Source organism: Pan troglodytes, chromosome 5, assembly GCF_028858775.2.
Source record: "Pan troglodytes isolate AG18354 chromosome 5, NHGRI_mPanTro3-v2.0_pri, whole genome shotgun sequence".
NCBI classification, from domain to species: domain Eukaryota; kingdom Metazoa; phylum Chordata; class Mammalia; order Primates; family Hominidae; genus Pan; species Pan troglodytes.
In genome coordinates, this window is record NC_072403.2 from 61,029,083 (window position 1) to 61,041,931 (window position 12,849).

At 37.9% G+C, this 12,849-nt stretch overlaps 1 protein-coding gene across 1 annotated transcript in view; it reads left to right on the forward strand.

The window, feature by feature from the left end:
- The first annotated feature begins 2,658 nt into the window (after positions 1 to 2,658).
- Positions 2,659 to 12,849, forward strand: part of HCRTR2 (hypocretin receptor 2) — a 108,750-nt gene continuing 98,559 nt past the window's right edge. Inside the window, exon 1 of the mRNA XM_024356997.2 lies at positions 2,659 to 3,258. Coding sequence (XP_024212765.1) covers positions 3,036 to 3,258 — 223 coding nt within the window. The 5' untranslated portion in view covers positions 2,659 to 3,035. The remainder of the gene's footprint in view (positions 3,259 to 12,849) is intronic.

Genomic DNA, 12,849 nt, shown 5'->3' on the forward strand with positions numbered 1-12,849 from the left:
GCAAAAAAGAAATCAAGTAATAATCTGAAGATTTAAGTGAATATTTTATGACATTGGAGTACCACATATTTAGAAGAAAGCACCACAGAAATCATAGATAGAAGGAAATGAAATATTTGTAGGATCAAGATAAATTCAGCTTGTCATAAAATAAAGCAGGTATCAGGATAAAATCTTGAAAATATTTTCATTTCTCGTTATTTATAACTTCAGTTTACTGTGATGATTAATTGTAGGTGGAAGATTTACGAAGAGAAGACTGAAGTATAGACAAGTTGAAGTGCCACAAAATGAAAGCTAATGACACTGACTACTTAGGAAATAGCAGACTGGGTCCATATTTATAGATTGTCAATGACAAGGAATTTGCAGATGTTAATGAATATAGATCCGAACTTAAGTTGCAACAACCTTTCCCACTTTGAGATGAATAGTGCATGGAAGAGTAAAATGCAGATATTAATAAATCAGAGGAAGACATCGTGCCAGAGTATAAAGTTGACAGATTTATGCCAATGAACTTGAACAAAGCCACAGAAGGCCTACTTGTCAAATTTACTGGTGACAACAGGTCTGGAGAAATGGCTAATGTTTTGGATAATAGCATTAGAATTTAAGGTCTGTTTAAACTTCAAATTAACAGAATGAAATTAATATATGCACATATCAATTGGGTCTTTTGCTTATATATCATCTCTTAACAGAGCCTTTTTGACCAATCATTTCTAATGTGACCTTTGGGATTTTTCTACTCATCATCACCTCATCCTGTGTGGTTTGAATTATAGCATCTATCCCTTCCTAACATTTTCCCTATGTATTTGTTAGTTTGTTTTTTTTTAAATCTAACTTTACTAGAAAGTAAAATGCATGGAAACAGCAACCTGTTTAACTTTGTATCACTAAGAGTGGAAAAATAACCCTCAGGAAATATTTGGTAAAATAATAAAATGCCCATTGATGCCCTTCTCTTAAAAAGAAATTTAATTAGTGCAGATTGGGGAAATACAACAATATTTCTCATAAAATGTGATATCTATACAATAACAGAAGTACTATGTCCCAAAAAGTATTCTATAAATAGAAGAAAGAACAGATGGTTTTGCTGCTGATTAATCCATTGATCTTTCGTAAATCATCTAATTTCCCCAGGAACAGCTTCCTCATCTATTAAAAGGGGTTAGTAATAGCTAAGCCCTCGGGGGTTTAAAAATGCATATGAAATAATTTTATAAACCATAAAGCACAAAACAAATACGAAAAATTATGATTGGAGGAGGGGGTGGGGTAGTTAACTAAATCTCAGTGTAAACCACCAATGTCTTGTGTGTGTTGAAAAAATAATTACATATAAAAATTGGTTGCATCCAAAGAATAATGTAGTTTTTGCACTGGCAAGACTCAAACCATATTATTGTTACTTCCTCCCAGTTACATATTTTTCAAGATATTGACAATTGTCTAAAGGAAGACCAAACAGATGTAGGTGGGAGCTACTGTCATTTGAACAACATTGAAAAGAAAAATACTAAAAAAGAAACATGAGGGCATAAAAAGGAGTGCTGGGGCTGTGATGTTTATTTTGAATCTGTGAAGCATTGTCATGTGGAAGATTTATTCTGTGTAGCACCAAGATGCAAACTAGGAATTAGAGGTAAAAGTCTCAAAAAGACAAATCGTGGCTTGAGACCTTGGTTTAATGTAAGAAACAGTTTTCTCACCTTTAGAGCACTCCCATAAGGGTGGAAGTAGTGAATTGTGGTGGTCACATTCAAGCTAGATGGGGACATGTCAGCAATGTTATCAGGAGGCTTCTACTCTTAAGCTGAAGTTCAGACAAGATTTCCAGGCTCTTCCCAAGTGCAAGATTGTAATTACTTAAATGCAATATTTTTACCATGTTTATTAAGAATAAAAGGATCATGAATTCACATTCTGACAAATGCTAGAATACTTATTATTAGAGACAAAACCAGTGCATGAGAGAATGGCAGGTGACATCAGCCCTGAATCAATGGGAAGAAAGACCCAATGGGATGTGGTATTTACCAGAGAGAGCACTTCTGCTTAGATTGCTACATCCTACAGTGAATGTTTAATATCAGTGAGTATATTGGTGGTCTGTCTTGCTTGACAACATTAACTATGATCATATTTATGACCCTTGGCGTCCTTCAAGAATTTGTTGCTGTATTTCATGTGACACTTAACTATCGCAAATACAAATTCCAGCTAAATAGACCTTTCAATTTAAAAACAGTCTCATTCTCAAATTTTAAGGAGAAAGTGAAGACGGAGATATCTTAAAGACTCGGCAAGTACTAAGTTGGCAAATGTCAAATGTTAAAATAAGTTTATATTAAATGTTAAAGTATTTGCCTGGAATGACTTTTCCATTGTCCTGCTTGAGAAACACAGAGGCACCTCCTTATTACTTTTATATTTGCTTTACAAAGACAAATGTATCAACATGCTCTGTATTAATTGTATGTTGACATTTTTGTCATATCCACAGACTGATGCATGTCTGTGCATGGTTTATAATAAGTGCACGTAAAAATAGAGAAAATAAGTAGAAAAAGAGAGAGGTTTAACTCTCACCCCCCACCCCCCAAAAAACAGATTAAATTAGTTTTCATTACTTTTTTTTTTCTTCAGCTTCAGCTCTCCCTCAGCGAGGGAGGAGGCTGTGGGCTGCGGACTGAGTGCTGGAATGAGGAGTAATTGAGCTTCAGCTGAGCCGGACGTAGCTTTCTCCTCCTGGTGTCATTGCTGCAGCCTCCAGTGCCGGGTCCCTAGTTCCTCAGCTGCCTGTCTTCCCGGTGCAACATCGTCTGTAAAGACAGCAAAGCCACCGCAGAAGTTGCCCGGCAGAAGACTCCGGAGGCATTGGCTCAGTAACTTTTCACGTCATTTTCTGCTCGGGAGCCCCTTCTAGCCTCTCCGCGCAGCCTTTCCCACCGCAAATCACCAGTGCTCATGGGGCAGGCGGAGAGGAGCTTGCAGCATTGAGCGGAACCGGACTTGAGCCCGTGATGTCCGGCACCAAATTGGAGGACTCCCCCCCTTGTCGCAACTGGTCATCTGCTTCGGAGCTGAATGAAACTCAAGAGCCCTTTTTCAACCCCACCGACTATGACGACGAGGAATTCCTGCGGTACCTGTGGAGGGAATACCTGCACCCGAAAGAATATGAGTGGGTCCTGATCGCCGGGTACATCATCGTGTTCGTCGTGGCTCTCATTGGGAACGTCCTGGGTGAGTCTCCTCCCGGGCAGCCCTCCTAGGGGCTATCACCCCCCCTCCGCCCCGGGCTGAGAAGGCTCTAAAGAGACAGCTCCCTCCCCTTGGGAAGCAAACAAAGAGGTCGCTGCTCTCGGATGGGGTTTTCTAATAAAATAATAATAATAATAATAAAAAGTTTTCTGATTTTCCGAACCAGGACCTAGCCCTGGAAAGGTTATTCCCTGTTTTGCAGGAATAACGGGGAAACCGCGTTTCTTTTTCGAGCACCTAGATTACAAGCGCAGGGAGAGGGGCCGCGGCAGGGATCTCCAGGTGGATTTTGTTGAGTGTGTGTGTGTGTGTGTGGGTGGGTGGGTGGGGGAGTCAGTCATCCCTTTGTGTAACGTGGCTGGGTGTTTCAGGGGGGTTGGGACGAGACAGAGCTTGCAGAATACAAAGCTACATCCCTAAGGAGCAAGCTCTCTGTGGCTGTGGAAGTCACAAAGCATTTGTGAGCTAGGTGGCATTGCCCTTTGGCGAGGAGGTTTAGTCTCCAGTCAAGAGGTGGTAATGAACCAGCAGGGAGTGGAGACGGAGGCAAAGCAGGGAAGTGCACTCACTCATAGAAGCTGAATTAAACAGGATCCATGCCTGGAGCAAGAAGGAGGGGCATCGGAGACAAGTACCACAGAGATCTCGATCATCCATCCATCCATTCATTCATACATCCATTCAGCCAAATTTTTTTTTTTTTTTTCAGTCTGCTTGTTGCCAGGCTCAGGAATTATTCATGTCAACTGTTTGTTGTTGTTGTTTTGTTTTGTTTTGTTTTGTTTTCTCCAAAGATGAGACTAAGCTTAATGCTAGGCTATTTGTCCCGGTCTAGGTCTGTATGCAAACACGGGTTTCCTCGACCCCCCATCCCCCTCCCACTAAACAATTTCTGAGGGTTGGGGAGGGGGTGAGATGGCAACATGGTGAGTGCGATGATGGAATGTATTAGGGCAGTTGGGGAATATACCTCCAGAAAAGGGGCTTTGGAAGGGAGGGATAACTTGAAATAAATTGTGAATGGAAGGAGAGTGTACCTTGATGAATGAAGAGTAGAAGGCTGGGAGACTTTTCACATGCAGAGGGCAGTGTGGAGGAAGTCTCTGCTGAAAATGACAGGAGATGGAGGAGGCTAGGAGTTGCTCTTGATTTTCATTTATAAAAGAGGAAGAAGGTGAGTGAGGTGAGATAGGCTGGGAGGCTTTGCAGTCAAAAGCAAAGAACTTGTAGCTGCAATGGGGACTGACAAGGAAATTATCAGGCTTTCAGACTAACCTGATTTTTGCCTTCTCTCCCAAGTGTGTTGGTCTGGGTAGAAGTCATCCCGAGTAGTCTCTCACCAACTCAGCAGGCAGAATAGATGATAGTATGTGAATGACAGGAGTTCTCCAGAATGTTGGTAGAATGTTATTTGAGGAGACAAGAAACTTCTGAGAACTTTAGTACATTTTAAAATATTATTTTTAGACTGTGTTCCTTTGGTTGATTTAAAAGTAAAAATAAAGGAAATCTTTTTGGGATACTAACAAAATGAAACAAAAGTGGAAATTCACAAGATTAGGATTCTTGTTATAAGCATAATTCTGTTGATAATAATCCTAATCTTGCTTTCCTTCTTCTTGTTACCCATCCTTAGGATTACATCTCTTAAGACACATGGCTACCAGCATAGCAACATTTTACTGCATTATGCCAACACTTATTGATAAGCGAATAATCAAAATTGAACATATATTGAGTACCTACTGTGTGCCAGAGCCCTTCATGTACACTCTCCCTTAAACATCAAAATAACCCACATTAGCCAGAAGAAGAAACAAGACTTAGAGAAATAAAATGACGTATTAAAGGACATAATTTAAATTCAGTTCCATTTTTTCTGACCTCAGATCCAGAATTCTCCATTGTTATTCCACTCTAGAGCTAGAAAGCATATAGAGAATAGATTCTCTGCTCCTGATTGTCTGCAAGTTTATTAGATGTGTTCCTGTTCTCCTCTGCATCAACGCCCACTGCCAATAAAGTACAATGAGGGATTAATGGCACTGTCATTCTCTTCACCAAAAACCTTTCCAGAGAAGCAGTAATTTTTTAATGAATACCTATCAATAGTAACTATTTGCCTTCCTTATTTTAATTTTAGGCTGAATCTTTGTGGTAAAATGTGCTCTTCTTTGTTGTTATTGCATTTTTACCTTGCACAGACCTTGTAGTGAATAGTCTCCATATCCTAATTGCATAGTTTAGGGATACATGTTTGCTAGCCTGGGGAGTTTTAGTTTCAAGAAGGAAACACCTCTACAGTAAGGCTACTTGTTTCATAATGTCAAAGAAGATAGCACTGTCCACAGCCCCAAGTGCTGAAATGGCCAATTCCATTCAGCTTAAAAACAAAGATTTACTCAAAGCACTCTGCCTTAAAGAAACTGACAGCTATTTTCCTCAGGACTGAATAACACTGAAATCCTCTCTGGTTGAACGGAAATGCATTCTTTTCTGACATACTGCCTGAAAGTTGATGAGGTTTAGGTTTGACATTTAAACAAACGAGTAGTGTCGTTACTCACAGACAACTTCCTGCTCTTTGATGTCACTGTCAAATTTGCAACATGAATTAGATTGAGAATTGCTTTTTTGCCCCTCTGGTATAAGTAATTTTGCACATAGAGTGGTAGGACAGGATGTCACATGATTTATGCAAAATAAAGATGCAATATTAAGTATGAAGGTAAAATACCACAGTGTAGGCAGCAGATGTAATCACTGAGCCTTCAGGTCCAGTCACCATTTGTACTTTCATATAACTACTTGGAAAATCTCAACCTTTTTGGGCTTACAAATATAATGCCATCAGTTAGAAGTCATCTTCTCCACAATGTCCTTTCATGAAGTGATGTAATAGGATATGCTGTGGGTAGCATAACAAAGTCTTGATTGTCCTCATCTCTTTTTCTTCTCCCCATAGTCCCTCTTTATCACTATGCCACCTCTCCACTCTCATATACTCCTCCCAAAGATGGAAAGCAGTTTCCTGGGGGAGTAAAGTTTTAAATAGAATGTTATGAGTATTTACATTCAATGAAAAGCTGTAAGCATGTTTAATGTGAAATTTTAAGTTCTAAGGAAGGAGCATAGGGTAAGGTTCTTTTTGGAAGGAGTATCTTTTCAGTATCTTCAGAATAATGCCACCTATAACCTATTCCTAACTATGTCTTCTACTACAGCTAAGTAGATGTATCAACTTATTCAATTGGTATATTGTGAGCATTATCATTTTTTTAAATTAGTGTGTATATCAGGGGAGCCTCTGGGGAAATGTAAAGAAATGTGACTGATGTTAATTTTTACTCCTGATTCCTTGAATGACAATTGTAGGGAGAAATGTGTTCTAGTCAGTTTAAACATTAATTACCTAGGGAAAATGATCAATTTTCTGCTTCTCATATCTGCATTCAAAGATATCATATGTTTCATCTGGTATGCTTCTGTCATATCTGTTGTTGTCTCCATATGGAAAATAGGAAAACATCAGTCTAGCTATGCTTCTTGCTTCTTGTGTGCCATTAGCAAGTTATTGAACTATCCAAGTCAATTTTTTTATAATTACAAATTAAAGATCGATAATGCCTGCATTATAGAAATAGTATCAGGATATAATGTACGTATACCCTCTATAAAGACATATAAAGGGACACAGGCACATACATATTTTTCTTGACACATAGACACTAATTAATGTCAATTTTTATCCCTTAATTTTCATGACTGAACTTTTTGTGATGTGGTGTATAGCCAGCTTCTGCCTTCATGGCCAGTCTGTATCTCTGTAGCTCTTTATGGCCTCTGCCCCAGCCTTTTCCTTAATTGCGTATTTTCCTAAAAGGTGTGAATAAAATGGTGTTGGCACACATTACTCTCCTTTTCCACACTAGCTCCACCCACCCATCTCCTTCATACTGATTGCTTAACATTGCCTTCTTGTCTTTAAATGAAAGCCATTCCTAACTACTGGAATAGTTTGCTTTCTCTCTCAACTTAAATTTGCCTGTGCTGGGTCCCATTCATTTAGAGTTTTTGAGTTGTTAATAGGTTGTTGATAGGCAGGTCTATCACTACTAGTGTTTTAAATAACACACACATTGGTAATATGTTGATTTAACTCATACATTGTTAAAATACATTGTGAAGTATTCATAGTTAAAATAAATTATCCATTAAGTAATTTACCTAATAACAGTTTACCCAAGTTAGGTGTGTGGAATGGGGAAATATTTGTAATAAGTTTGCTTCCTACAGAGTTAGTCTTGTGTCAGATATGTAAGTGGTAGAATTGCAAGTTCATGTTACTCCTTAGCCTAGAGACATTTATTTTCTGCTTCTCCGAATGCCCATTTTAGTTTCGTGGGTGTTTGTAAACCCATCCTTACCTACACAGGAAGCAAAAAGGGGTTATTTCTAAATCCTTTTTAGATATAGAAATAATACATCACTCATCTCGGCCAAGACTCAATAGAATCATGAATAGTGACTGTAAAAGGTAATATTAACTATTAGGCTTTAAACCTATTGTGCATTTTAGTTTTAAAATGCAAACATGCTTATCTGAATAAGAATTAATCTGATGCCTCTACATTTTTGCTAAAATCATAACTGTTTAGTCTTACTTAGTAAAATAAATTATATCTTTGACTTAAAATCCCAATGATAACTTTTAAGATGGCTATTTCATAGATAACAGCAACATTTATCATGGACAGACAATAATGAGAATATCATGTGCAACTGATAATTTAAATGCAATGAGTTATTTCTGTATTTGAAAAAATATATTTGGGAAATGGGATAATTAAAAAATACCAGTTTTCAAGAGACCAAATCTAAAACTCAAACATAAACACAATGCTCCAGTTTTTAGAAAACTGTCTTGATTGTAGTAGTGCCTACATACTAAATTGTATCATATGATTTATATTAATTTTCCTTATTTTGTATTTTAGATTATATTTGAAAATTTTCATGTACTGCAGCTATGTTAGCATCTCAAAGTCTCCATATTCTCACTCCGCTCCGAAACATCCACTGCTGATGTTATTTAACTAGTGAAAGAAGATCCTTCCATGTTTCTTCTTATAGCATTCTGACATCTTCTCCACCCTAAGGAATGCTGGCTTTATTAAGTGTGTTTCAGTCAATGACATGTGATTGGTGAAGCTGATGGTATTTGTCTTCAGTTCCTTTTTTCCCTGCAAAGGAAATTTGTTGAATATTTATTGGGTACTATATGCAAGGTACTATATGTCAGGCTCCACTTATATATACTCTATTGATGCCTTACAACAAACTTATAATGAGAAGATTAATAGGTTTTACAAATAAGAAAAATGAATTCAAAAAGCAATGTTAACTTACTCAAAAGTTTAGTCAGGCAGTAAATAGCAGCACTAGGTTTCAAATATGGATTTAACAAATTCCATGGTCCATGCTTATTCCATTACTTCATCCTGCCTCTTTCCTTAGCTTCTAACCCTGACTGGAGATGCATAGGCAAAAAGAGGAAGGAAGAGATACTTAGATGTGCCCTGTAGACAATTTACAGAGTTGTTTGGGCATGTTGCCATGCTGTTTTTCTGATAGACTACAGTTCTTCAACTCTGAGGATGAGCTCATTTGATAAGCCAATCAAGGTCGGGCTAGGGTTACTTTACAAGAGAAAATTTCAAGGTAAAATAGGTGCTGCCAAAAATGCTTTTACCTGTTCAGGGGGGTGACTCACTGGAAAAAAAAATGTTAGATAATTGTGGCCAAGGATTATTTTGTTATTGAAAGGCTACTTTTAGACACAATTTGAGCCTGAGAGCCTAAACACTTAACACTTCACATAATCTACAGATATTTGTTTATTTTTCTTTTTGTCATGCATTGCCAAATAAATAATTAGTATTTATTTAAACAAATCATGTTGCTATTGATTTTATTAAATAGATGAACTTTTTTTAATTTTTTTTTTTTTTTTGAGATGGAGTCTTGCTCTGTCACCCAGACTGGGGTGTAGTGGCACAATCTCATCTCACTGCGGCCTCCACTTCCTGGCTTCAAGCTATTTTCCTGCCTCAGCCTCCCCAGTAGCTGGGATTACAGGCACATGCCACCATGCCCAGCTATTTTTTTTTTTTTTTTGTATTTTTAGTAGAGCTGGGTTTCACCATCTTGGCTAGGCTGGTCTTGAACTCTTGCCCTTGTTATCTACCCACCTCAGCCTCCCAAAATGCTGGGATTGCAGGCATGAGCCACTGTGCCTGACGTGAACAGGTCAATGTCTATATCACCGGACAGTGTTCCTGGATCAGAATAATGTATTATATGTACGAAGAATCATTACCTATTACATCAGACATGAAATGACCTTTAGATACTGACTTTGAAACAGTTTGAGATGCTATTGGATGAAACACATGACCCATATGACCAGTCTTTTGAATTGCTGACTCTGAGGATAAAATTTTTACATTTCACCTTTGTTCACAATGAGAAGTGATCTCTTAACCGAGTAAATGAATTAAATCGATATTTAAAATAACATTAAATTTCTTGCCAGAAAAACTGTTCTTTCATAAACAAAAAACAAATTGCTCAAAATAAATGACTATATCTTTATTTCTAAAAAATGTTTAGAGATTATTATTATTGGGTCTTTACAAGTAATTTGCCTTCAATATTAAACACATGAGAACAATGTTTAATATTTATATAGTATTTTACTCTTCAGAAGGTATTTGTCCATATTCTGTCTCAGTTATTCTTCACAACAACATTATGAGGTAGGTCTTTTTTAATGAAAAAAACTCAAGTGCTTGAAGTGATTTAAAATCACTGTGGAAGAAAAGCATGGGCATACAGAAAAGCCAAGTGGTTGTGTGTCAGCTTAGGAAAAGCTTGCAAATTTCCTGTATTTCAAGAGGCCAGGATGAGGTGTGTAATTATCTTTGACTGGTCTTCAGCTATCCTGTCTTTGATATGTGATTGTGTCAAAACTATGAGGAAAAACTCACATTAACAAACTTCATAAACTTGTTAAACATAAAATAATAATTTCGATGTTTTAATTTACAGTAAGAGTTTATTCTTACAAGTCCTTAAATGCTTAAAGTTCTTTCAGTTATCATAGTCTTTTTCAGTAGACAGAAATCCATGTGGACTGTTATTGTTCTGAATAGCTAGGCTATGCCATAGTAGCAAAGAAACCCTGAGTTTTCATTGGCTTAGTATCACGAAAGTTTATTTCTTGCTCATTTAACATCTAAGGTGGGTTGGAGAGTCTGCTTCATCCAATGACTCACAGTTCAGGCAGCCTCCACATTTTGTGCACTATCCCTAAAAGGTGGACTCTGTGGTAATCAGTTTCCAATATCGCTTCCAATGACTGCCCCCGGGCCCCGGCCCCACTTCCTGATAGTCACACCATCGTGTAGTCCCTTTGCATATTATGCCAGAATTGGTCTGGGTGACCAACAACTCATAGCAGCAGTGAAACAATGTCATTTTCAAGATTACATAACAGGAGCTTACAGCTTCTGGCTCAAGTACCCACTTTCTAGCTCTTGGATCTCTTCTTCTGGAGGAAGTAAGCTGCCTTGTGGTGAGCAGCTGTTGGCTGGAGTTAAAATCTCCAGCCAGCAGCCAGAGAGGAAATACAGTCTGTTAACAACCTCATGTGTGAGCTTGGAAGCAAATCCTTCAGACCAGGTTGAGTCTTGAGGTGACTACAACAGCCACTACCCCAACCCACCCCCAGCTTCACTGCAACTTAGTAACAGACACTGAGTCAGAACTATTCAGCTAAGCTTCTTGCAGATTCCTGACCATTCAGAAGCTGTGTCATAATAAATTTTTGTTGTTTGACTTCAGTTTTGGGATAAGTTGTTGCACAGCCTCTAAAGTTGTGAACTAGAAGAAGTATACTGGCTCTTAACCACCTTTGCCAAAAATTAACACTTGTCAGTCATGGTCATATTCATTTGGTCCAAATCAATCATATCGTATCAACCTAACTACAAAGGGGATTGGGAGATGGTGATGTCTCTGTCACAGAATCTATATAATAGTTAAAAGTATTTCTAACTTGCATAGACTCAGAACAAGAGAATTTGGAGGAATTCAATGCTTAATGGCATACCACTAAGATAAGCTGATAGATATATCGTTGCGATTTGGGTCTCTGACAATAGAGGCAATTGATAATATTAAGAGACTATGTGCCAATTATTGTGCTTGGATTGAGGGTACAAAGGTAATAGAATCCAAGGAACCTGCACTCTTTTTGAAAGATAGACACATAAACACATAGTTTTAAAATAACGTGGTAAGTGCTACTATGACAGATGGTTGCATAGAATGTAGTGGAAGTATTTGAGAAGGACACTTAGCTCCGCTGGGGGATTAGAGAGAGATACAGGAGGAGATGACACCTAAACTGAGTTTTAATAGATGAATTCAAGTTACCCAGGTGAAGAAAATTGGGTAAGGATGTTCTAAGCAGAGGAAACAACATAAGCAAAATCAAAGAGGCGTGAAATAGAATGAGCTATGAAGAAAGTGTTAGGCAATTGGGTAAGTCCAATGTAAGTGCAGATGAGGAGAGTCTGGAAATGAGGCTGAAGCAGTAAATAAGGATTGGCCATAAAAGACCTTGTGTACAATTCTTAAGATCTAGGCTTTGACACTGTTGTTTAGGGGGAGCTGTTAAAAGATTTTAAATTAGAGTACCATCATTGGTTTGCATTTTCCATGAGAGCATTTTGAGGAAAACGCAGAGAATAAATACATGAGGGGAAAGACTAGTGAAGGTTTTCACACTGGGGTTTGCATCCTGTTTTGGCAATAAGCTTGTTTTAATGAAAACAAACAAACAAACTGACAATAAAGAACATAATCCAAATTCTCCAGATAATTACTTCCAGGAGGCTTTCTACGTGCTGCATACAAAACAAAGAAAGAAAAACATAAAGTGAGAAAACGAAGGAAAAACAAGGAAAGAAGAGAAAGAAAGAATACATATTGGAAAAACTGTTGCTGTTTTTGTTTTGCTGAATATTTAAATTTGAGAAGCAATTTCTCTTTTTCTTTTTACTTTTTTTTTTGAGATAAAGTCTCACTCTGTTGCCCAGGCTGGAGTGCAGTGGCGCCATTTCAGCTCACTGCAACCTCTGCCTTCCAGGTCCCAGTGATTCTCCCACCTCAGCCTCCCCAGTAGCTGGGACTTCAGACATGCACCATCACGTGCAGCTAATTTTTTGAATTCTTAGTAGAGATGGGATTTCACTGTGTTGCTCAGACTGATCTTTAACTCCTGAGCGCAGGCAATCCACCCACCTTGGCCTCCCAAAGTGCTAGGATTACAGGCGAGAGCCACTGCACCCAGACGCAAGTTTTCTTTATGATGTTTTCATTATATCTTTCTTGGAACATATATGTATGAATCTTGCATGCCATAGGTCTATTAATATTTTCCAATATTCTACATGGTTTTTTACTAAAATCATTTTTATGATTAGTTACTGACTGAGGTTTCAATGC